The sequence below is a fragment of the Staurois parvus genome, unplaced genomic scaffold (genome assembly GCF_062004578.1).
Source record: "Staurois parvus isolate SC_StPar_1 unplaced genomic scaffold, SC_StPar_1.0 ptg000007l, whole genome shotgun sequence".
NCBI lineage: Eukaryota > Metazoa > Chordata > Amphibia > Anura > Ranidae > Staurois > Staurois parvus.
This window is the reverse complement of record NW_028317803.1, coordinates 1,023,674-1,049,749: the sequence shown is the minus strand read 5'-3', so window position 1 is coordinate 1,049,749 and position 26,076 is coordinate 1,023,674. Positions and strand designations below refer to the sequence as shown.

General features: G+C 38.7%; 1 protein-coding gene across 4 annotated transcripts in view; it reads right to left on the bottom strand.

Moving 5' to 3' along the window:
- DACH1 (dachshund family transcription factor 1) overlaps nucleotides 1–26,076 on the bottom strand; it is a 439,484-nt gene that overhangs the window by 6,151 nt on the left and 407,257 nt on the right. For all 4 annotated transcript variants that reach the window (XM_089668267.1, XM_089668310.1, XM_089668302.1 and 1 more), the window contains 3 exons: nucleotides 18,336–18,483; nucleotides 17,471–17,614; nucleotides 16,175–16,243 (listed from right to left, as the gene is read on the bottom strand). In XM_089668267.1, coding sequence (XP_089524393.1) covers nucleotides 16,175–16,243; nucleotides 17,471–17,614; nucleotides 18,336–18,483 — 361 coding nt within the window. The remainder of the gene's footprint in view (nucleotides 1–16,174; nucleotides 16,244–17,470; nucleotides 17,615–18,335; nucleotides 18,484–26,076) is intronic.

The window sequence follows — 26,076 nt, the reverse complement described above, 5'->3', positions numbered from 1 at the left end:
AATACATTGGGGTATAATAGACCTTTGACATCTCCATAAAGCATACCTGATACCTACTCAAAGCTATTATAACCCCCATGTGATAGCAATAGAGTTAAATGAAAAAAGTGTAAAAAAATAAATAAATAATTCAAAAACAATTCAAAAGCACCATTTCTGCCCCAAGTGCATACATGCAATTGGATGCTTAGGTCTTGCATGTGTATGTATACAGTGATTGTACCACACCTATGATGTAACAGTGTGAATGTCAGGGTAATAGCAGTAATTTAATTTTTTTTAATTTCAGCTACTTATATAGGGCCGTCAATTTATGCTTTATATACATATATTGTACATTCACATCAGTCCCTAACCCTCAAGGGCCATACAGTCTAGGGTCCCTAATTCACATTCATACACACTAGGGCCATTTCAGACAGGAGCCAATTAACCTACCAGCACGTCTTTGGAGTGTGGGAGGAAACCGGAGTACCTGGAGGAAGCCCATGCAAGCACAGGGAGAACATGCAAACTCCAGGCAGGTGGTGCCATAGTTGTGATTCAAGCCAGTGACCCAAGTACTGCCAGGTGGAAGTGCTAACCATTAAGCCACTGTGCTGCCCAGGGCTATCATTCATAACTAACTCCATATTGATATCCTGTAAAGGCTTTAAAACAATCACCTGTGGAAAAAATTACGTTTTTTTTTTTGCCATTTCATGGGCACATGCAATTTTAAGTCTCAACATGTTTTGTATCTATTTACCCAATGCAACATCAACCTCTATAATTTACAAAAAATTGGTCTTATATTGTGTTTGTGTGCTCCAAAATTCATTCTAATGTATTTTCTTTCTGAAAATTTGTATTTGATAAACGGCTGAGCAAATATTGTATGACATAAGAATGCAACAGCCACCATTTTATTCTACAGGGCCTCTGCTTTCAGAAAATATACGTTTGGAGTTATAAGTAATTTTCTATCAAAAATTGTAATTTTAACATGTGTGTACGTGGCAAGTGGTTAAATAATTGGAATGAATCTCCTTTAGTAAATCAGCCTGAATTTATATAGCATTACCCAATTCTAAGTTGAAACAAATGGACAACCATTAACATTAGCACTTCTTTTCAGAAGTTCTCTGGATCTTGAAGAGTACTTGTCCTGGACCTGGCAACAATCAGGCTAAAATGCTGTGTGTATTTCATTGTGTTGTTTTATTTCACATCTTGAAGGTAGACCACTATTACATTTTTGAGCCTCTGCTTTAAAAAACAACATGCAAAGTTAGTATTAAATTATTTTAATGTAATATTACAGTTTAGAACAGTTGTAAGATAAGCATTTTCAGATTTCTACCAGCAGATGGCAGTGAAGTGATCCAATATAAAAAAACAAGCATTTCTTGTTTAAGACAGCACTTGCTAGCATGCTGAGAAAGATTGATACAGGATAAACATTGTAGATACCTGTACATACATAGAAAATGTAAAGTGCAGAAATGCAACAAAAATAGGTTTTTTTTTTACTATGTAACCCTTTCTTTTGAAATATGAAAGCTCTAACAGAAATGTAGCAAAAAACACTTTCTGTCTTTCTAGATCTTCTCACCTTTAAGATAAAAAAAAAACCATGCACCACATTACCAGAACACCAGAAGATAAAATTACAGCCTTAAATAACTGTCTGTTTACACTAGCATGGTTAGTAAGACAGGAAAGCAATATAATGTAATTTTTGTTTTTAATTTTTGGAGAAATCTTTCACCAAAAATGTAGATATTAGAATATTTCCAGGTAATGCTATGCATTACCCCTTATTTATATTTGAATTTGATGTGTGACATCACATTTTAGCTTATAATAATTATACATGAGAATATAAGAAGATCTTATATTCTTATATACTACTACCTGACCCTCATCAAGGCCCTCTCCTCCAATCCTCGCCGACTCTTCTCCACCCAGTACCTCACTCACCGCCCTTGAGATTGCCAATCACTTCAAAAACAAGATTGACAAAATTCGCAAGTACATCGCCGCAACTCACACGCCCTATCAACCTGTCCCCTCTCACAAAGCTACCCCCTCACCCCCCCTCCCCCTCGACATAACCCGCAGGGACTTCGTCGCTGCTCAAACTCCCTCCAACCCCGTTCCCCCTCACTCAGCTACCCCCTCATCACCCCTCTCCCACGGCCCCACCACTGCTCTGACCTCCACTTTCACCCCACCCTACATTCCTCATACTGAAGCCCCCCCAACACTCCACACCTTTGACCTTACTACCATCGAAGAAGTCTCCGAGATCCTCTCTGATGCCCGCCTCACCACCTGCCCCCTCGACCCTATCCCCTCACAACTCCTACGACCTCCCTCCCCCTCCATCCTACGCTCCCTCACCCACATCTTTAATCTCTCCCTCTCCTCCGGCACTTTCCCCTCCCCTCTGAAACATGCACACATCACCCCTATACTTAAAAAGCACTCCCTGGACCCCAATGACCCGAACAACCTCAGACCCATCTCCCTGCTCCCATTTACATCCAAACTCCTCAAGCACCTAGTCTACACCCGCCTAAGCTCTCACCTCAATGACAACAACCTCCTCGATCCCCTACAGTCCGGCTTCCATCCCCTACACTCCACTGAAACTGCCTTACTTAAACTCTCCAACGACCTGCTAACTGCCAAAGCTAATGGCCACTATTCAGTGCTCCTACTCCTTGACCTTTCTGCGGCCTTCGACACAGTTGACCACCCCCTCCTCCTCAAAAAACTACACTCCCTTGGCCTCAGAGATTCTGCTCTCTCCTGGCTCTCATCCTACCTGTCACAATGCTCTTTCAGCATTACCTATAATGCTACCACCTCCCCCTCACTCCCCCTCTCTGTTGGGGTCCCTCAAGGCTCCGTCCTTGGGCCCCTTCTCTTCTCCATCTACACCTCCTCCCTTGGCCAACTCATACACTCTCACGGCTTCAACTATCACCTATTTGCCGACGACACACAAATCTATCTCTCAACTCCCCACCTCACCCCCTCAGTCTCTGCCCGAATCACACACCTACTGAGCGACATATCAGACTGGATGTCGCTCCACTTCCTTAAACTGAACCTCTCCAAAAGCGAGTTTCTTGTCTTCCCCCCAGCCCGGACACCACCACCCATTGACCTCTCCATCACATCCAACAATGCCACCATCAAACCCGCCCTGCAGGCCAGAGAACTTGGTGTCATTCTGGACTCCTACCTATCCTTCCAGCCCCAAGTCCAATCTTTAACAAGCTTGTGCAGACTCCACCTCCACAACATCGCCAAAATACGCACGTTCCTAACCCCGGAAACCACTAAACAGCTCATCCACTCCCTCATTATATCACGACTCGATTACTGCAACTCCCTCCTTACTGGCCTGCCTTGCTGCTGGCTATCCCCGCTTCAGTCGATCCTGAATATGGCTGCCAGACTCATTCACCTTTCCAACCGCTCCATTTCCGCCACCCGCCTCTGCCAATCCCTCCACTGGCTTCCGATTGTGCAACGGATCAAATTCAAAATCCTAACACTGACGTACAAAGCCGTCCACCACACTGCCCCGAACTACATCACTGACCTAATATCCAAGTATCCCCCAGCATGCACACTCCGCTCCTCACAAGACCTCCTTCTGTCTAGTTTCCTGGTCTCCTCCTCCCATGCCCGACTCCAGGACTTCTCCAGGGTGTCACCCATCCTCTGGAACTCCCCAACCCATTAGATTATCACCTACTCTCCTCTCCTTTAGGCGCACCCTGAAAACCCACCTCTTCAGGGAAGCCTACCCCACCCCCTGCTAACTTGCCAACCTCCTCCACTCTTCCTACCACCCCATCCCCCACAGCTATCTCCTCCTGTGCCACCATACCCTCCCTCCTAGATTGTAAGCTCGAAAGAGCAGGGCCCTCGATCCCCTCATGTTTTGCATTGTATTGTTATTGTTCTGTCACATGTTCTGTCCCCCTTTGTAATATACAGCGCTGAGCGAACTATTGGCGCTTTATAAATACTGTATAATAATAATAATAATAATCTTGCAAAACCAAATCAATACTGGAATCTGTTATAGAGCTATTTGACATCTAACCCACACTGAGTACTAATCAAGACATTAGGGAGCAGTTTTAGGCCAAAAAGTAAAACAAGTTCATCAGCTACTAATACTGTTCAACAAGAGCTGCAGCAATGCTAGAATGCAAACATCTACTCCCTTCACCCTGAGATGCATACACTGTAGTTCAATGCAGCTAAAAGCAGAAGAACACTTCACTGGGTTAGTGGAAGTGTACATCCTGAATCAATTTCCTTCTCTCTTCTTACTGTATTATCACTCATATTTAATGTAGATGGTAATTTGCTTGGTGCCTGGCAAACATGTTAGTTCAGTCTTATTTTATTGAATTTTCAGAAGGAAATATTACAGGTACAGAGTATGGAGAAAGTACAGTATATAGGTAACGAGGTTCAAATCTTCCAAAAGTGGTAAAGTATATGGTACAAAAAGTTTCCAGTACAGATATCAGGCATAGACAACAAAAAACACTCTGAGTTGAGTATTAACATCTCTGAACATCTAGAGCAGGGGTCTCAAACTGGTGGCCCTCCAGCTGTAGCAAAACTACAAGTCCCATCATGCCTCTGCCTTTGGGAGTCATGCTTGTAACTTTCAATCTTGCAATGCTTCATGGGACTTGTAGTTTGGCAACAGCTGGAGGGCCACCAGTTTGACACCTGTGATCTAGAGGGTGACTAAAATGCCAGCATCCTCCCACACTAGACTGGTATTGCCTTCCAAGAAAGGTAGTTTGGGGCTGATTAACAAAAACTGGAGAGTGCAAAATGTAGTGCAACTGTGCATTGTAGCTAATTCTCTCCTAACTTCAGCTTGTTCAAGTAAGTTTTGTGAAAAACAAATGGAAGCTGATAGGTTTCTATTCAGAGCTGCGGCAGATTTTGCACTCTCCAATTTTAGTAAATCAACCCCAGTGCAGAATAATGCTAGCAACCAACCAATTTGTCTGCCTTTTAAAGGAAGGTAAGTGAGCCTGTAAGGCTAGTGTGTAATTGAGAGAGAAGGGGTAAGTGGATAGAAGATGAATGCAAAGCAGAGAAAGAAGAAAGAAAAAAAGGAGCAACTAAATAGAAGATAGGAAGAAACAATATTGTAATCTCTCCATCATGGCTATGTGGGATTTGGGGGTGTGTTTGTTATAGCCAAGTACAGAAATGCAGAGGACTAATGAAACATTGACCAAGAGGTCCAATTTTTTTAAATTGTTCTTCTCTATCAGTCTCCTGCAACAACAGATGTTCCAGGTCTCTAATTCAAATGGCCATTCCAGAAGGGAAGGTATTTTCAAGTACTGGGGTATGACCACCCTGGCTGCAGCTGCCTAGCAAAAATTTTGTTTATCCTCAAGTGTTTTGGGAACACCTCAAGTGTGTTTGGGAAAAGCTATCCTGCAACACAAGCAGAGGTTGTCAGATCACTAGGTTCTCAACAGAAGAGACTGGGGTCAACTCATAAGTACATACTGTTTGGCTAAAAAAAGTGTGTTGAGCACATAGGCTGTACTTTGTATGTATGGATCTCAAGCACTTGTAATCTTCTCTAATCCATATTTACAAAATGGTAGCACCGTGCTGATATAAATATTTATGAGCTTAAGGTATTCAAAAATGTAAACCCAGAATGCAAAACGTATTTAATTTTGTAAATTCAGATGCACCCCATTGTGTCAAAGGTCATAAGTCAAGCAATTATTTATTTTGCTTATTCTTAACCTCCCTAGCGGTCTGATTATGTCCATATTTCTGTGCTCAAAGCGGTACATTTTTTTGCATGGAAATATGTATTTTTTTTATTGTAGGCCTGTAATTTTTAGGAATAACTCACTGAAATCTGTCCGAACAAGAGTCTATTAACATCCTGGGTATGTTAAAATTTGAAACACAAAATCATAAATTATAATTTAATAAATAATCATAAAAAATAATAATATAATAATAAATTTAATTCAATAATATAATCAAACAAAAAACACTGAAATTTGAAATATAGCGCCAAGTTCGCATATCACTGTGCAAAGTCACAAAATCGTTTTCAGTGTCTGATGACGAATTTCCCCACGAATCATTATCACTCAATTCTACAAGTAGTTCTGATTTACTATAGCTGTTCTCTAGCTGGTCTAAAATTGATTTTGACCTAAAGGGACGTATATGGACGCCATGGACGTTTCTCAGTTTTAAGGCAGAAAGAACAGTAAAAATGCAGGCAGGGCACAGGACAAAGCACTAGGGACAAAATGTATGTGAAATGCTTTGATACAGTAATGTTTTACTATGTGATTTTAGTGAATTCAGTGAATGTCACTCTTTGTCATTTTCAAATTTCATGCCGTTCCGTCCCCCGTACGTCCCGACGTCGCAGGGGACGGAACCCAGAAGACAGATGCCGGCATCCGCCGGAGGACATTACAGGGGACACTGCAGAAGGGACATCGCGGGAGAGCAGGACAAGGTAAGAGAAGAACAAATCCCGGAGCAGCGCCACATGGTAAGCCCGAGTGTAGCTCGAGGTTACTGCTTGTGGTACTGAAACTTTACCCCGAGCTACACTCAGGAATACCGCCGGGGAGGCTACACTAGTTGTAGACTGTGAGAGTGTGTTGCTTATGCATGTATGATCGAATCATAAAGTAAGCAAATTTCCAGAGCTCCATAAACCTGTGAAGTCTGCCAACATTACAAGTTTAAGTGAATAAATACCATCTCACTTTTCCCCAGGATGGCAGTGTTCACAATGCTTTAACTATCTACAAGCATTTTGCATTAGTTTACATTTAGGGAGATTGTGTTTTACATTCAATCAAAAAAGAAAATTCAGAAATAAACCCTGCTCAGCTTTCTTGCAGAGTGGCTGCATATATTGTCTGAACTTTCATCAATTGCATTGTTCTGGTCTAGAAAGTAAAAGGACTCCTTTCTGTTTCTGCAGGTGTTAAATGAACTCAAGTGATTTGGTAAAGATTGTAAATGAATGGAATTCTAATCTCAATAATACCTCTTCTTAGAAGATAGAGGGTACAGGATAAGTTGCTGATACCATCTAGCAGTGTGCCAATGAACTATATTTGCAATGTGATACTGCATTTATTTTTGGTATTTGGCAGTTAGCTGTCAATTTATATATTCAAGTGACATATTCTTTGCCAACAAAATACATGTTAGGTAAAAGTGTAATTTTAGCAGATGGCAAAGAGGTACTGTAAATGTACAGGTTACATTTTCTTTTTACAAACAGTGACTTGTACAGGGAGCAAAAGAGGTCCATGTCTTAGTGTTACTTACATGTGGTTGACAAAACCATATTCAGTATGTCTCTAAACAACACTTATATTACCAGTTAATAGATGTTTCTGGATCACACAAAAATAATTTTCCAGATTTCGATTCAGTTATTTAGGAGCCCACAACATTGTTTGTCTATCCTATGGGACAAAAAAAACTGATAACCATAGTGGCTGCTACCTCTGCTTTCCTTCCCACAATAATCCTATGCTTTAAACAGTTTAAATGAACCTGTATCCAAATGTTAATGTAAAGCAACAAAAAAATAGTGGTGGAGCACTATTAACATTTCTAGGAAGAAGAGATATTACTGAGCACTACAAGAACCTCTTATACACACTGTTTGATGTGGGACTTTTGTACACTTTATGTTGAGTATTTATATGGTAAAGGATGATTTTTATGGAAATATTGTATGTATGTAGGGTATATGTGCCACACTTGTTTTCTCATTTTTAGCAAGTGTATCCAGCACTTTAAAAAAGTGTCAGCTACATAAATTTGTTTGTATTGTTCTCTATTTATTATCAGTCATGTAGTGTATGGTTAAATTGTGGTGATTATATGGGGAGTAAGCGCCCAATATAACGACTTCAACAAAAAACTCTGCTTTTAACCTCAGTAGTTTAAGGATTTTTTTCCTGGATCATCTGAACTGTTCTATGTATTGCCCAGCTCATGTGCATTTTTCCCCATCTTGTTAGTTTTAAAGTGATCTGAGCAGTTGTCATCGTTTCTTTTGCTTGATTTGATGCAGATACTCAATGAAGTCTTGAACTGCCTAAGGCAGGAAAGAAAATTGCTTGATTTCCCATCAGCACGGTCATTTTTGATGGGGGAATCCCTCCCACTGCTATTGTATTCTGGCAGCAGGAGGTTTCCCAGCCATCAGAATATATAGATGGATTGAAATTCATCCAGTTCCTGCTGAACCAGCCAAATTTTGATCCGTCTATGGCCGGCTTAAACCTGTGCTGGTCCTCTTGAGAAGGCTGCCTCCATGTAACCAGCTCTAAATGTATGTTTTGTTATTTATGTCCCATAGTATGGAACTTACAGAGTTTTGAGTTAGGGAGTACAGTTTACAAAGGTGCTTGATGAAACAGTCTGGTTGTAAGCACATTTGCAAATACAACAGAAAAACTTTTGTTTTTAACTTGAGTATTTGAAACAGTTCAATTTCTTGTCAACTGATTAACCACTTTAGAGCCGTCCCATAGCAGATATACTGTTACAGGGTGGCTCTGCTGCACAAAATCACGTAAAAATACATGATTTTGCATTTCCAGGTAGGGGACGCGTGTGAGCCACCCTACACGCACCGCTATTGGCTGCTGGATATGTGAATCACTAGGTGATCATTGGTGATTGTCGGCAGAGCTGAGTGGGAAGAGATCTGTGTGTAAACAACACAGATCTCTCTCCTGTCAGCATGGACATACTGCTTTGCATCTCTCTGCACAGCAGAGATACAAAGCAGCATGTCTCCCAAGTAAAACACAACACAGCACACATAGTAAAACACATACAACACACTGTTAACCCTTTGATCACCCCATATTTTAACCCCTTTTTGCCCAGTGTCATTATTACAGTGTCAGTGCTTTTATTAAAACTGATCACTGTATTAGTGTCACTGGAGATGTCAGTTGCAGTTAGTCACTTCCCACCCAGATTCAGAATGCCCACCGCAGTCCTGCTATAGGTTGCTGATTGCAGTCATTACTAGTATAACGAAAAAAATACAGTATATATACCACCATTTGCAGAAACTATAACTTTCACATAAACTGATTAATATACACTTATTTTAGAATTTTTTTTTTTAATTGGATATGTTTTATACTAAAAAGTCAAACATATTGTTATTTTTTCAGAATTGTCAGTCTTATTTTTTTGTTTATAGCATAAAAAATAAAAAATGCTGAGATGAAAAAAAGCCCCCAAAAGAAAGTTCTATTTGTGGGAAAAAAGGGATATAAATTTCATGTGGGTGCAGCATTGCATGTATAGCAAATTATCAGTTAACGCAGCACCGTATCAAAAAAAATGGCCTGGTCAGGAAGGGGAGGAAATCTTCTGGAGGTCTAATGGTTAAAAGTATAATTAGAGTCTAGATTGGACGATACTCATGTCCAAAAGCGATCACATGACCAAATTCCCAGACTGTTGGTAATGTGATCAGCTCAGGAGCAGCATTTTCTCCAAGAAAGGGAAATTTTTATCCCTTCTGTTATTGTTTATTTGTCTCAGGAAAATTGCTAATATTTACTGTATATTTTAGATTTGAATATTTGAATACATACATTGCACTGACAAGTAAAATTAGATTAGCTTAGTAAGTTTGCCGAACATATGTGGAAATTCTTAACTGGCAAATTAATGGTAACAGTTATAGTTTAATCTATGTGTACACTGTGAACCTGCTTACACTCTATGCATTTGAGTAATGTGAACTGCCATACAGTAAATACATTTGTCACATTACCCTTTCGTGACCAGAGGTTATTGAATACTAAATAAACTGCCTACCTACAGTATATTGGGTTTTAATTTTTAAGGACATAAACAACTATTGTTTGGTACACTGTTGCAGAAAGAAGCAGTTAACTTGTAAATTGCAGAAAAAATTAGCTGCCTGTCCCGGTGTAAGTTCCAGTACTATACATTGTATGAATGTCAGGATAGAAAATGGGTGTTGTTCAAACAAAAATTTGAACAGGTGGAAAACATCTATCAATGATAGAAAAGAAAAAATTAACACATTTTATAAAATATAGATGAAATCTAGAGTGTATGTATACTGCACGTATCTCTTAAAATGTAGTCAAAAATTAAGTTACCCAGATGTTTAATTTCAATTTCTAAATTATATTACAAAAGAGAACTTAAAGTAGAATACCAGGCTAAACCAAACTAGTCTTCAAGATGCTCTCTTCCCTCTTCTAACACATATGTTGACTAATCTGTGTAAGAAAGATGTATATACTTACTGTACATATGTTTAGCCCGCTCCAGTCTGGTCACCTGAGTCCCTGTGTATTTTTTTTTTCCTGCAAGGAGAATACAAGGCTAATGCCCAAAGACACACACACATATATATATATATATATATATATATATATATACAAAAAATAATGCCCTAAGACATACACATATAAGATAATCATCACCTAGCCTGGAACTTAATTACCATTAAGTAATGGCTGCAGGGGACAGAAGAGAGCATTTGACAATGGCTGGTAAAGCCTGGAATGGTGATATTACTCATAGGGTCCTATGGCCCATCTGTTGTTGGCACTCCCTCCTCTCTCCTACAGCCGCCACTGAATGGCAATTAAGTTCCAGGCTAGGTGATGGTTATCTTATACGTGTATGTCTTTGGACATTATTTTTGTGTGTATATATATATATATATATATATATATATTTCTCTGGGCATTAGCCTTGTATTCTCCTTGCATGAAAAAAAATAACTGTGATTGTGAGTTGCATGCCTGTAGACTCAGAGATCTCAGTACACATTTTAGACAGGGCCACCCACTGACTGTACCTCATTCAATTTTTCTTTCCCCCAGCAAACATCAAATGTTTACTTGCAAATCATGTCAAGTGCAACTGCTTGACGCTCATTCTATGGGGGGTTTAAGCTTTCATGGCCAGTATAGTGATACTTTCTAAAGCACCCCCTATGTTTATAACATTCCAGATCCCATGACCAAGCTCAAGAAACAAATGAGTCTCTGTTCTCAGTAATCTTGTTGTGACCAGCATCTCTCTGCTTAACATGTTTGCTGTGTTGGCAGCAGCAACTATGCCATATCCCCCCCCCCCCTTTTTTCCCCAAAGGGGTCATTTGTAACTGTGACTATGCAACCCCAGTTTCAATGCCAGTGGTGATGATTATCTCACAGCAAAAAAATGCAGACATAATGATTTAAAGGTAACTTGGCAATGCTAAGCAATAAAAAGTGAAAAAAATCCCAATAGCAAATAGGGAAGTTAGTTTTTTGGCAAATTTGACATAATAGGATAAATCAACTAATGCAATCTGAAATGTTATCTTACTTTAAATTGTATCAAAATTTGACAAAAATAAACAGTTGTATAGATTTTCATCTTTTTGTACTGTAAGTTGAAGTTAAATGACGCAGAAAGCTTGATAATATGTTTGTTCTGTCGACATTCAGAGCTTAAAGAGGTTTTTCAGAAGACTTCAATTATAAAAACATTTAAAACACACAAAGTTGCACAATTTTTATTTTAATGAAGATGAGAAGTTCATTAAAGAAGATAAATATTTCATTAGATGTTAAATAAAACAAAGAGATTTTTTGGCTTCTCTCAGCACAAAATTCCTTTGAAAGATTAATTAATACATGCAAATTATGCAAATTAGACCCATGCAAATATTTTATGAAGACAATTAAGGGAACCATTAATTACTGCTTTTTTTGCTTCACTGAGATTCATTCATTTAATTTTAATTTCACTTTAACTGTTTTGATGTATAATTTTGCAGCTAAGAACTTTATTTTTCCTAGTGGGTCACTTAAACTTATATGCATTTCATCCAGTGAGAAGCAACAAAAAGTGTACAAATGTATTCTCAGGACCATGTTTTCTATCAAGAGGGTTGCCTCACACAATACAGTCCTAGAAAGAAGTAAACGGAAAGAAAACATGAGCTCATTCTTGGCTGTGGTCCAACTCCTGGAAAAGCAATTAATTTGCTTTGGCTGTTCTAATATAGGGGAATTAGAAAGTGTGACACAAGACAAATAGAAATAATTAGTTCTCCAAAATGATGTTCTCATTAATATAGTTTGAACATTTGAAATAATAATAGCAAAAATATTGTGGTATATCTGCATCATGAACATCCTAATATAAAGCATGATAATAAAATGTACTATATGGCTTCATTCCAGTTTAAATTATATTTTTGTTGCAAAGCAAGATACACCTATACAGGTTAGGTGCCTACTTAACATTCCATTTCCATAAAGTATGTTTTTAATAATGCAAAAACCATTAATAAAACAAGCCATAAACAAGCCAGCCTATCTTTATAAGATTTGATTATACATATGATTGGCAATATCTTAAAGTTTTACGATATATTCAGCAGCCAACTATTCATCATGTGAACTGACATAGCCAAGGTGAGCTACATGTATTGTGAATGGTAAATTGTCATTACACCGTGCACTTTTGCACTAATTTCTAGAATAAAAAGCACAGCAAAAATTAAATACATTTTTGGTGAAATGTGTGTGTGATTTGGAGTGGACATACATGGGGGGGGGGGGGGGATTTTATTATAAGTGGAGAATGCAAAATCTAGTGCAGTTCTGCCTTGAAACCAATAAGCTTCCAGGTTTTATTGTCAAAGCTCAATTGAACAAGCCAAAGTTAGAAGCCGACTGGCTACCATGCACAGCTGCATCGGATTCTGAGTGTTCCAGTTTTAGCATATCTCCCCCATAGATACAGAAATACATCTTAATTGACACATTCCTTTTAGGTGTGACCTTCTCAAATGAATTTGTAAAATGGGTCCAATGAGCATAGCACTATAAGAAATCTGACATTTGCCTAGTTGCAGAACACCCTCAGCACAAGTATTGTAGTTATTAGTCTTTTTAGCAGAAATATGTCTTTAATATGTCATTAATCTAAACCCAAAAGCAAACATGTAATACACTGCAGTTTTACCAACCCTTAAATGTGGTGGTTGCATTCGTTTTCTTTTTTTATGCATGTTTTCCTGTATTTTTATATGGTAATCTGTCCAGTGAGTCTGCTATTTTCAACCTCCTTTAACAAACCAAGCTTTCCAGTAAAATTGACAGGTAGAGGGTTTGGACAGACAGTTTAACACTGACAGGAGTGTAAAATCTTTATCTAGCCTTTATTGCAGTAACTGCTTGCAAAGGTGTTAAATGGAGTTTGGATTTAATTTGTTTGTCAAGTCTATCTAAATTTGATAGTGCACTAAACAAGGGTGGCTCCATTGCTGTCCCATAGAATGTAGCCACTGTAAGATAAAATGTGTAGCTGCTGGTTTACCAGGTGAAAATAAAGTTAAAAAACCTATAAAAAGATAGCTTATGCAGTCACCAAATTTAAGGATTGGTAGCCTGCATTAAATACAGTTTTGTTTTTGGGTTTAGATATGCTACTGAAGAAAAAGTAAAATAACTTTGTTTTCAGTTATAATGTCATACAAATCAAAGAATTCTAATTCCTGAAATGATTATTGTTAAGACAATTTATTGAGGTATTTAGTTCAGTGGGGAGATCACAAATACTTTGCCTTTTAATTATATCAAAGATCAACTTGATATGAATAAAGTTGTTCAACAAACTTGAACGGTTGATCCTAGCTCTGTGTCTCATTTTCCAGCACTATCTTATTAAGTGTTTAAATAGAAGCAATTTTGTGTAGTTCATTATGGAATTTTTTTAACAAAGTAACATCATATTAATAGTTACATTTGATCTACAACATCGTTTATAGTAAAAAATCTCTATATAATATATAATTCATGATTCCTCAACTCCTCTTAAAAAAATAAAGAAGTCCATGTGAAAGGTACTTTCAACAGAAGAAGTGATTTAGAAGTAAGAGTTTGATTAATGAAAACATAGTTCACTTTGAACTCATGGCATGTGTCTTATATCTAGAGCAATGATCCAAATATACAGTATATATATATATATGCCTGCCTTTCTATATTAAAATGCATGAGTAAAGATTAGGTGGCTATAACATTACAAAGTGAGGGGAAAGAATTTCTACCTTTGAATTTACTCTTAGCTCATATATTGATTCCAAAGAATACAAAAAGTTCTTGTTTTGCCTTTGCTTTCATGGGAATTAACAGATAAAATATTTCTTTGCCAGTGAAAATTTGATCAATATACCCCTAACACAATGAAGAAGATATCGTTAGGACAAAGTTACTCATTTACAAAACTGTTTTCACCTTGGGAAATAAGCTCTTGATCAATCATGTGAAACTTACAATACATTGTGTAAAAAGTCAATTAATTTTCTGAGACTACAGATATTAATTCAGCATAATAAAAAGATTTTTTTGAAGTTTTGAAGTATTGTCATACAAATTTATAATATACTGTATATATTATTAAAAAGCAAACATTTATTTTTTAATTTATACAAAAAATGTAATTTAATAATTTCTGCATTTTCCAAGAGAAAGTTTTTTAGAAGAGAGTTTTTAAAAGCCAGCAGGAGCTTTTTATTGAGCTTGCTGTTGATCTTTGAGTTACCTGTTGGATTGTTAAATTATCGTCAATATTCACACATGGCCATTAAAGTAGAAGTCCAGACTAATACTAAGATTAAACCTGCTCCTACTCCCCAGTCTAAGTCCATTACTAACTATCCTCCATGGAAAAGATGTGTATACTTGCATAATCTAATGGCGCTCAAGTTCAGTTACAGATTCAAGGGAGAGGAGAGAATAGCAACAACAGCTGCAGTGCCTGAGCAGTGACATCACCCATACATTTACTATTGGGCATCCATTGACCCAATCCCTCTTCTCCCCTGAAGCCAGCGCTGGGAGCCAATCATGTGACTGGAGCGCCCATAGATTAGGTAAGTATACACATCTTTCCTTTGTAGGATAGTTAGAATTGGGGTTAGAATGGGGGAGGGAGCAGGTTTAAGAGTAGGCAGTATTAGCCTGGACTTTTACTTTACACTTCAAAAATACTTTTGCTACCAGAAAAAGGAAAACAAGAATACTGTTCATCTTGTTCTCTTGGGGAATGTGTCACATCTCATTCCTTTACCAGATGCTGTCTTGTACATTTGCAGGGAATATATTCTATACTAGATCTACTAAAAATTGTGGTTTAAGCTCAATTCATTAATGTGAAACTGCACTTATCTATGCCATAATGGCATGTGTTGATAGAGCTGATTGGGCTGTTGGTGATGGCATTAGTTTCACATCAGTTTGATATGATTTTGAGATCAACCAGAATGCACTGAGAGGAGCATCTGACCTGCAGTTGCTTAACAGGACATACATTTCAGCTGCTTTAAGTGAATTTTACACCCTCAAAAACTTGTACAGAATACAAAACCCACTTGAATCTCTAATGCAACCACAAGAAGGGTAGCTAGATGCTGGTATAGACTTTATTTATTGTAGAATATTAATACCAAAGACAACCATGTGGATTCTGGCAGCAGAACTATTTTATTTCCTAATGAACAGTTCACAAGTTAAGTGTTTTTGCTCACTTATTGTACATGAGATACTGCTAGACAGTGCAACTGCTCAAAGGAAGAAAAACAAAAATATTGTACAGCACTTCCTTCTTAAAACAGAAATCATTTTTGTATTTTCATTTCCACTGTGAAATCATAAAACAAGGACTTGGTCACAGCACTGCAAATTATTCCCTTTTGTCCCTGTGGTTAACAGAAGTAAATTTACGGTACATGTCTTAAATATAGCAGTTTGATTAGCATATTATAGTAAAATAAAAAACAATTATAATGAAAATAGTGACTATTAGAACCCCATAATTTATGCATAGAATGTATGCATGCCTAGTGTACGATTTAACTGACCTCTTACCTGTTATTTTAAACATAACAAACTTAATTTACTGTAATAAACAACTGTGCAAATGTGACCTTGTTTGCACTTGTGTTCATTTCAGCCAGATGGTAAGCTGCATGGTTGAATAGCATGCTATAACAAGAGGACACTCACATGCAAAGATCTAGATTTATGGACTTTGCACATCCTACCTTGTATTGTCCTTTCAGCATCTGTTCTGCCCCCGTTGCGGTCCGATTCTATCTCCGGGGTCAAAGCCTCTAAAAGCATGAAGATGGAAGAAACAAATATTACCAGCAGAAATAAAACACAAAAGATCTTCTAATAAGTGTATGTATTATTTACTTTCTTTAAAAAGTTTTCTTCGAAGACTTTACACCAATGGTGCTGACCATACACTACCTCTTTTTTCTCTTGTAAAGCAGCAGGTTCAAAAATCTCACGCAGTCTCTCCTATAGGATTTATGTAGCTCTTCTCAATAGTGTATTACTATACCAGTAACATGAAACAACACTAACTCTAACCCCAACACAAAAAAGAATTCTGGGCAACAAGGGAAAGCAATCAGTGATCTTTTAATGATATCAGAAAATTCTTGTTCTATATAAAAGTAAGAGAACTCACTTGGTTTATCTTAAACTAAATTTTCTATAGTCTGCTGTAGCCAAGCTTTGTGCAGCTACTGTATGCCTGGGGCATCTGGGAATATAATTCTCTAAAGCACAACTCCAGCCAGATTATTTTATTTCATGTTGAATGGAGCAGGAAGGAATTAGAACCTCCATTAGAGTTTATTTTCTGTGTCTTTTTGCCCCAATTGGGGAGACACAAGGTGCACAACAAAAAAGAAAAACAAGTAGTTATTATTATCCTATAGGATTTATATACAGTAGTGCCAAAATAGCACTTTACAAAACAAAAGTAGAAAGTTCACTTGCAAAATAATTCAAGACAAGAGGGTTAAGGGGGCCCTGCTCATTATACCTTACACTATAAAAGTGATACAAAAGGTATTAGCTGTGAGGGGATGCATTTATGGAAAAAGTAGAAGTTGAATTTTTGGATAGGGGTTGGGTAGGCAGGGATCAGAGGACAGGTTGACAGAGTAGGGGATAGCCAGAGAGATTGGGATAGGGAGTTACAGAGGACAGGAGAGACTCTGGAGAAGTCCTGGAGGCAAGCATGGGAGGAGGTGACAGGGGAGCTACTTGGTTACATAGCTAGTCATGTAGAAAAAGGACATAAGTCTATTTAGTTTAACCAACAGAATAAATGCAAAATCTCCATATACAGAACCCTATGCTCGAGAACAGGAGTTCTTGATAAGAGCAAAGAGGATAGTTTGGGTGATATTTTAAATCTAGGAGGGGTTGACAGCATAATTTGTATACCAAAACATGTTTATGAATGGTGTATTATAGCAAAGGTTAAGGAGTTAATATTCTGACCAAATTCCACTTGAAGTTTTCCTTTAACACAGACTTACCATTAAGAACCCTGAGCCCTTCTGATGATGCCGCCTGCTTAAGTGCCTGTTCAGCCTGCTCTCTTCTTTTTGTCTCAAATTCTAATGCCTCCTGCAATTTCCTTTTTGCTTTCTTTTCTTTTTTAAGTCTCTTTTGAATTATTGCTGAAATGGAAAATATTAGTTCAGTTTTTCTTGTAATTGTTTTAGCAATTATGTCACATAGCAGCACACTAATATAAAACATATCACAATTAAAAACAATTTTCAACTTTTACTGTGTTGCATAAAAGTGCGCATGTCAATACTTTCTTCAATGACAGTACAATGATAATTGCAAAAATATCCAGCAAATATTGGTAAATAAATTATAGTGAAGTGGATGAACAGATAGATCATTAAAAAAACAGATAGATAGATAGATAGATAGATAGATAGATAGATAGATAGATAGATAGAGTTTCTAGAGTAGAGTTGTTATCACGCCTTTTTCTGTACTTATGTATTTCCCATTGTAAAAGCCATCTTACCGATACCAGTCTCTGTCAAACTTTTCTCTTCTCCTGGCAGGTAGCAGCAGTTGTCACCAGTGCACACTGACAGCTTCTGACCCACGACTGGAAACACCAACCAGAAGCTAGCTTGCACATTTTTCAAGTACTGCTTTATCTTCCAGGAGGAGAGAATATTTTGACCATCGCCCACTTAAGTAGAGAGGCAAGATTCTGTCACATTGATCATGAAGGGAGAACAAGGTTTTATTTTTTTCATCATGTCCATTATAAGATATTGTAGAATCGTGGAACCTATGCCTAAAATAGAGAGATAGAAAGACAAACATACTTGATCACATTTCTTATGTTCATAATGAATCATGATGAAATACCTCTGTTCTTTTGTTCCACTGCTAGTTGTTTTTCTAGAGTTTCCCTCAGTTCTCGTTCCCTGAAAAGCTCCATCTTCAGCTCAGTCTTTTCCATTTGTACCTGTTTTTCTTGAGCCCGGGCATTATCAATGGCAACCTTTAACAAGCCCTGAAAGACAAAGGACAACTAACATTAAACTTAAAAACAAAGTGCAATTAAAATATTAAATAAATCAAATCATAATATTTAAAATATGCCTACTCATAACTGTGCATCCCTACTAGCTGCAGTATGCCAATTTTTTTTTTACAAGACTGCTGATGAAGGAACTCAGTTAACAAAATTAAAGCTAAACTCAGCTAAGCTTAAACAATATAACATGTGGGTGCCCCTCTCTCATATCAAAATGATATATGCTTGTTTAGTCTAGGAGGGTTATAATAGAGAAGATTACTTTCCTTCACCCATGGTCTCTCAAGCTGTCCCACAGAGCTGTTTCTCTTCTCCAGTCAGGTTTCTTTCCCACTCCCTGATGTCATGACATACCACGCAGGACCAATGGTCACCACTGTTCCAGTATTGTATATAATATTGTTAGGGCCCATCCACATTTCAGGGTGGAAATGAAGAAGACCAAAGCACCAGTTGCCTCAAAATTAAGCAATCAGGAAAATAATAATCCTTCCTACATCCCCCTACATTAAATGAAGATTATATCCTAAATATATGGCATAAATATATAGGGTAATTTTTTTTTATTTGCCTGGGTTTTAGCTTAACCTTAAACTAACCATTATACTGACATTAAAACTTGCAAATTAACAATATGCATACATTTCTTTTACTTATTAATGTGGCTGCTGTCAGAACGACATAAACTGTATGTAGCTTGCAGCCCTATGTTCTGGAAGCAGTGCAGGGACTCCCCATCTGCTGCAACAACCAAATTGGGCTATGCACAGAAGGCCTTGTGTTTTTATCAATAAACAGAAGGTTTCCACTGATTGGCAGAGGTAGAGATTGGACATCAATTGCCTGTCTCTTCACTTTAGCCAATCAGAGAAAACCGTGTATTCACTGATAAAAAATACAAGGCTTCCTGTGAATGGCTGAGGGGAAGAAATGGGCAGATATCAAGCTCTAGACCTCAGCCAAGGCCCCGTGCCACTGCTGACACATAGCGTTGTATACTGTATGTAGCTGATGCTATATACAGTTTATACAGTGCTGACAACATCTGCATCAATTAGTAAAATAAATTTTTTGAGCAAGCTTAGCTGAAACAAATTATTTAAAGTAAAAGTAAACCTGGAGTTAGGCTATAATCTGACATCAAATACTTTCGCCTGTTTCAAAAATCTCATGGTTACATGGTAGTTAAAAAATGAAATATTTTCAGTGCAAAGCATGTTTGTTACCCGTTCTGTTATTATTGCAAATTAAGTTTTAGTAAACCTTAAATAAAGTTACCTTTAGTAGTCTAATCACTTATTGCATTAAAAATGGGTTGAAAATTAGTGTAATTAACTGTATAAAATATAAATGTATATTTTCAACTTTTTAAAGAATACTTATAGCTTAATGTTCTATGCTACTAGTAATTAAATGGATCTTACCTCTGATAGTTTGCTCTATTCTGTTTATGAGATTATTTTCTTAGAAACCTACTGTTTTAAAATCTGTAAATCTATAAAAAAAATCTTACCTGTAATGTATGTATACCTGTCTCTTAATTATTTAAACTGTGTGAAATTTGATTGTGTGTAAAAATATGGCTGATGCAAATCTTACATAAAACACATTTTATTTTGTGTAGGTGAAATGCCAGGTAAAAATGTTTCAGTCTCAGCATGGACCATCTTCAGAGCTTCACCATTTCTTATTTGGTCATCCAACGATGTTCAGTAATCATTCAGACTTCCAAAATAATTCCATGCTGAGAAGAACACATTTTAGTTAACTGCTTAATAACTTGCTAATTTATTATTTACATACTGTAAATATGTTTAAAATTATTATGATAAAACTAATTTCAGGTTGCTCAGCTGTCATTTAATACATGGAGAATAAGATTTCTATCACAAATTCAGGTTAAACTTCTTTTTGGTATCTCTGCTTAAGTATCAATGGGCAGGTGGTAGATGTATCTGGGATACAGTAAATATCCTTTATTAATAATAGACATAATTTATTAGGGCTAACCATCCACAGACATTCAAGCAGGTCCTTGGATTTCTTTTATCACACAGTCCTAGTTGGCATTGCCTGAGATGACAGATTGCCAGTACAAACCTGCTTAACAATGCAGATGTGTAATTCTCTTTCAGAACATATTATATAATCAAAGTCAGTTTATTTAAGTGCAACTTTCAAAAGCATAATTAAATTTATAAGGATTTACCTGTAATGACTGCATTTAAATACTAGCTATGCATACTTGCTTGTTGGGGAGAAAAGAAAGAAAGTTATTTTGTCCTGAATGTTGGACTATCTGTATGTACAAGGTATGCTATGAACATGAATATGGTATGTATTGCAATAATTTATTTATTTACTTCAGGTGCTTATATAGCTCTGTCAATTTACACAGTGCTTTACATATATATTGTACATTCACATCAGTCCCTAAATCTCAAGGGATGTACAACCTAAGGTCCCTAACTTACGTTCATACATACACATACTAGGGACATTTTAGACATGATCCAATTAACCTACCAGCATGTCTTTGGAATATGGTGACTATGGCGCAAAACCAAATCCCAACAAGCCTTCACCCGCTACAAATCTGCCTTCCACATCTACACCTCCTCCATCCACGCAGCCAAACAAGCCTACTTCTTGACCCTCATCAAGGCCCTCTCCTCCAATCCTCGCCGACTCTTCTCCACCTTCAACTCTCTACTCTCGCCACCCCCACCTCCACCCAGCACCTCACTCACTGCCCTTCAGATTGCCAATCACTTCAAAAACAAGATTGACACAATTCGCAAGGACATCGCCGCAACTCACACGCCCTCTCAACCTGTTCCCTCTCACACAGCTACCCCCTCATCCCCCCTCTCCCTCGACATAACCCGCAGGGACTTCGTCGCTGCTCAAACTCCCTCCAAGCCCGTTCCCCCTCACTCAGCTACCCCTTCATCACCCCTCTCCCACAGCCCCACCACTGCTCTGACCTCCACTTCCACCCCACCCTTCATTCCTCATACTGAAGCCCCCCCAACACTTCACACCTTTGACCTTACTACCATCAAGGAAGTCTCCAAGATCCTCTCTGATGCCCACCTCACCACCTGCCCCCTTGACCCTATCCCCTCACAACTCCTACGACCTCCCTCCCCCTCCATCCTACGCTCCCTCACCCACATCTTTAATCTCTCCCTCTCCTCCGGCACTTTCCCCTCCCCTCTGAAACATGCACACATCACCCCCATACTTAAAAAGCCCTCCCTGGACCCCAATGACCCAAACAACCTCAGACCCATCTGCCTGCTCCCATTTACATCCAAACTCCTCGAGCGCCTAGTCTACACCCGCCTATGCTCTCACCTCAATGACAACAACCACCTTGACCCCTACAGTCCGGCTTCTGTCCCCTACACTCCACCGAAACTGCCTTACTCAAACTCTCCAACGACCTGCTAACCGCCAAAGCTAATGGCCACTATTCAGTGCTCCTACTCCTTGACCTCTCTGCGACCACCCCCTCCTCTTCAAAAAACTAAACTCCCTCGGCCTCAGAGATTCTGCTCTCTCCTGGCTCTCATCCTACCTGTCAGAACGCTCTTTCAGCGTTACCTAAAATGCTACCACCTCCCCCTCACTCCCCCTCTCTGTTGGAGTTCCTCAAGGCTCCGTCCTCGTGCCCCTTCTCTTCTCCATCTACACCTCCTCCCTTGGCCAACTCATACACTCTCACGGCTTCAACTACCACCTATATGCCGACGACACACAAATCTATCTCTCAACCCCCCACCTCACCCCCTCAGTCTCTGCCCGAATCACACACCTACTGAGCGACATATCTGACTGGATGTCGCTCCACTTCCTTAAACTGAACCTCTCCAAGACCGAGTTTCTTGTCTTCCCCCCAGCCCGAACACCACCCCCCATTGACTTCTCCATCATGTCCAACAACGCCACCATCAAACCCGCCCCGCAGGCCAGAGTACTTGGTGTCATTCTGGACTCCAGCCTATCCTTCCAGCCCCAAGTCCAATCTTTAACAAGCTCGTGCAGACTCCACCTCCACAACATCGCCAAAATACGCACGTTCCTAACCCCGGAAACCACTAAACAGCTCATCCACTCCCTCATTATATCACGACTCGATTACTGCAACTCCCTCCTCACTGGCCTGCCTTGCTGCTGGCTATCCCCGCTTCAGTCGATCCTGAATACGGCAGCCAGACTCATTCACCTTTCCAACCGCTCCATCTCCGCCACCCCCCTCTGCCAATCCCTCCACTGGCTTCCGATTGTGCAACGGATCAAATTCAAAATCCTAACACTGACGTACAAAGCCGTCCACCACACTGCCCCGAACTACATCACTGACCTAATATCCAAGTACCACCCAGCATGCACACTCCGCTCCTCACAAGACCTCCTTCTCTCTAGTTCCCTGGTATCCTCCTCCCATGCCCGCCTCCAGGACTTCTCCAGGGTGTCACCCATCCTCTGGAACTCCCTGCCCCAACCCATCAGATTATCACCTATTCTCCTCTCCTTTAGGCGCACCCTGAAAACCCATCTCTTCAGGGAAGCCTACCCCACCCCCTGCTAACTTGCCAACCTCCTCCACTCTCCCTACCACTCTCCTCCTGTGCCACCATCCCCTCCCTCCTAGATTGTAAGCTCGAAAGAGCAGGGCCCTCAATCCCCTCATGTTTTGCATTGTATTGTTATTGTTCTGTCACATGTTCTGTCCCCCTTTGTAATGTACAGCGCTGAGCGAACTATCAGCACTTTATAAATACTGTATAATAATAATAATAATAATATGGGAGGAAACTGGGGTTCCCCGGAGGAAACCCGCACAGACACAGGAAGAACATGCAAACTCTGTGCAGGTAGTGCCATGGTGCTGCCAGATGGAAGTGCTAACCACTGTTTAGAGCAAGCACAAAGTGTTGGTTGGTTAAGAGTCCAGTTTAATTTTTATTTTTTTATGAGAGTAAAAATGAAATCCAAATAGATATCATTAAGAATCTCTTTTATTCCTATGATGAATACAAATTTAACAGAATACTTGGAGAACATGCAAACTCCAGGCAGGAGGTGCCTTGGCTGGGATTGGAATCAGTAGCCAGACCTGAACCTGATAGCTCTCCCCCACTTTGTCTTTTCCCCTATGTTAGCATTGTGTCCACAGTAGCATTTGCGTAGGCAGAGCAGAGTAGGACTGGCCATAGAGGGATTACTTTGACGCAGTTGGCCACCTTAAGCATGTATTTCAATATGTGTGAACTAAATATCCCTATTTATTGCAAAGTCTGCTTGAAAGGGTATATACCAGTGTGTAGAGGGTCCTTCAGAATTTCTAGTGTTAATATGTGGTTACACCCCTTTAGCACCTGATGGATAAATGCATGCACTAGCTTTTGGGATTTGAGCACAGGTATCTCTTGTTTGTTGTATTGTTGGGTCAGTAGCCAGACCTGAACCTTGTAGCTCTCCCCCATTGTGTCTCTTCCTCTATGTTAGCATTGTGTCTACAGTAGCATTTGCGTAGGCAGAGCAGAGTAGGACTGGCCATAGAGGGATTTCTTTGACTCAGTTGGCCAGCTTAAGCATGTATTGCAATATGTGTGAACTAAATATCCCTATTTATTGCATAGTCTGCTTGAAAGGGTATATACCAGTGTGCAGAGGGCCCTTCAGAATTTCTAGTTTTAATATGTGGTTGCACCCCTTTAGCACCTGATGGATAAATGCATGCACTAGCTGTTGGGATTTGAGCACAGGTATATCTTGTTTGTTGGGATTGGAACCAATGACCCTAGTACTGCCAGGCGGAAGTGCTAACCATTTAGCCACTGTGCTGTATAATTCATATACAGTAGATAAACATATTTCAGGGATTTACAAAATCTATGGATATACAAGACACAGCATAAATATAGGTGTGCCAAATTGCCCGGATGAAGGAAAATAAAACCCCTTGAAATGCTATGTTCCTGCTCCATCCAGTTCATGATGCATAATAAATATTGGGACTTTCATCCCTCTTAAAAAGAAATATGAATATCCAAGAGAGTGCTTATTCTTCTTGATCACACATAGTGGCTTACAACAGAACAATACGGTAACTTGAGTCAAATTTTTCATATAACTGAATTGTTTCCTGAACATCATTTTCAGTTTACTGTTTCTTTTTACTTGTTGCCTGCTGTTAGTGTTTTAAATGCATGCTATTGCAAGATATAAGATTTATTACACTCTACCACACTAGGTGTTATTATTACCTACAGCACTAGAACCAACAAGTTTGAATGCGCCATGTGGCAAATCACTAGCATCATTAGTGTATGTATGACCAACTTTTTTTAGTTGTAGATAGAGTAGGGAACCTCTGCCATTTTTATTGCTGTCTGTGATCTTGCTATATAATTTCACCTTCTCTAATTGATCTGGTGAGAAGGAAATTTTACAGTCATCACAGGAACTAGAGGTGAGCATAAATATTTCAATAGAGGCAGCTGCAGGGAGCTAAATTGTTATTGATGCAGGACACCTTGCCAAAAATACGTTTCTAAGAGACAAAACACAGTGTGTGGGTGTGAATATGGAGTACAACATAGTAGGAAGGGGGATAGACTGAGTTCTGTAGGCCAGAAAACTGATTGGATACCCAGTGCCTTTGTCACAAAGGCACTTGGCTGTAAACTCAAACAGGAAGCTAGAAGCCACTGAATTTGTAACAAGTGAACAGGTATTATTTTGTAGAAGAGTATTTTCAATGGATAAAACATGGGAAATTGTTCACGTATTTTTCCCCTAACATAGGCAAACTACTATTAGTTATATCTTGTTTATAATTAATGGTGTGACTCATCAGACTGTTAAATTTCAGTTTATATGATATAATGTGATGGCTGTATTTGTTCTCTTTTTTAGGCTTTTTTTTATAACCTGACGATCTGGCCAGTAAGACACTTCCTGTCTTAAGATGTCTCCACGCCACTGGAGGAGTAATAAAGTCACCCTTGAACAGCATCATTGTCAACCTGGAGAGAGGGAAGTGTAAGAGACACTGGCAGATTAAGATGGATTTGACTAACACGTTCAAGTCTAAATCCAGCCATCTTTTTTGAGCAGTTATAGCAACATTTATTTTTTTCATTTGGGATAAAGGTTTTAGCCATTGTAAGTACCACTGCCAGTGTTAAATGTTTGTCTCAACCGTCTAACTACCACGTTTGAAGAACAGACTGGTCAACTAAATGAAGTTGAAAAAGAACAACTTTACTGGCAGTATCAATAGGTAAAAATAAAGGAATAAAAAAACTTTAAAAATACAACTAATACAGCCACCACAATTGGTAAGCTGCAATATATTAATATTTTTCGTTTTTGGTGTTAATAGCTCTTTATTAATATACAATGAGAATGTGAAGATAAGGTGATCACCTACAACAAAATAAAGCAAAACAAATACAACTAAATTCAGATATCGTCCTTTATGTAACAATAGGACTGCAAATCTTTACCTTCTACTTGCATTATTCATCAATGCTCTTTGTTTTACTGTACTTC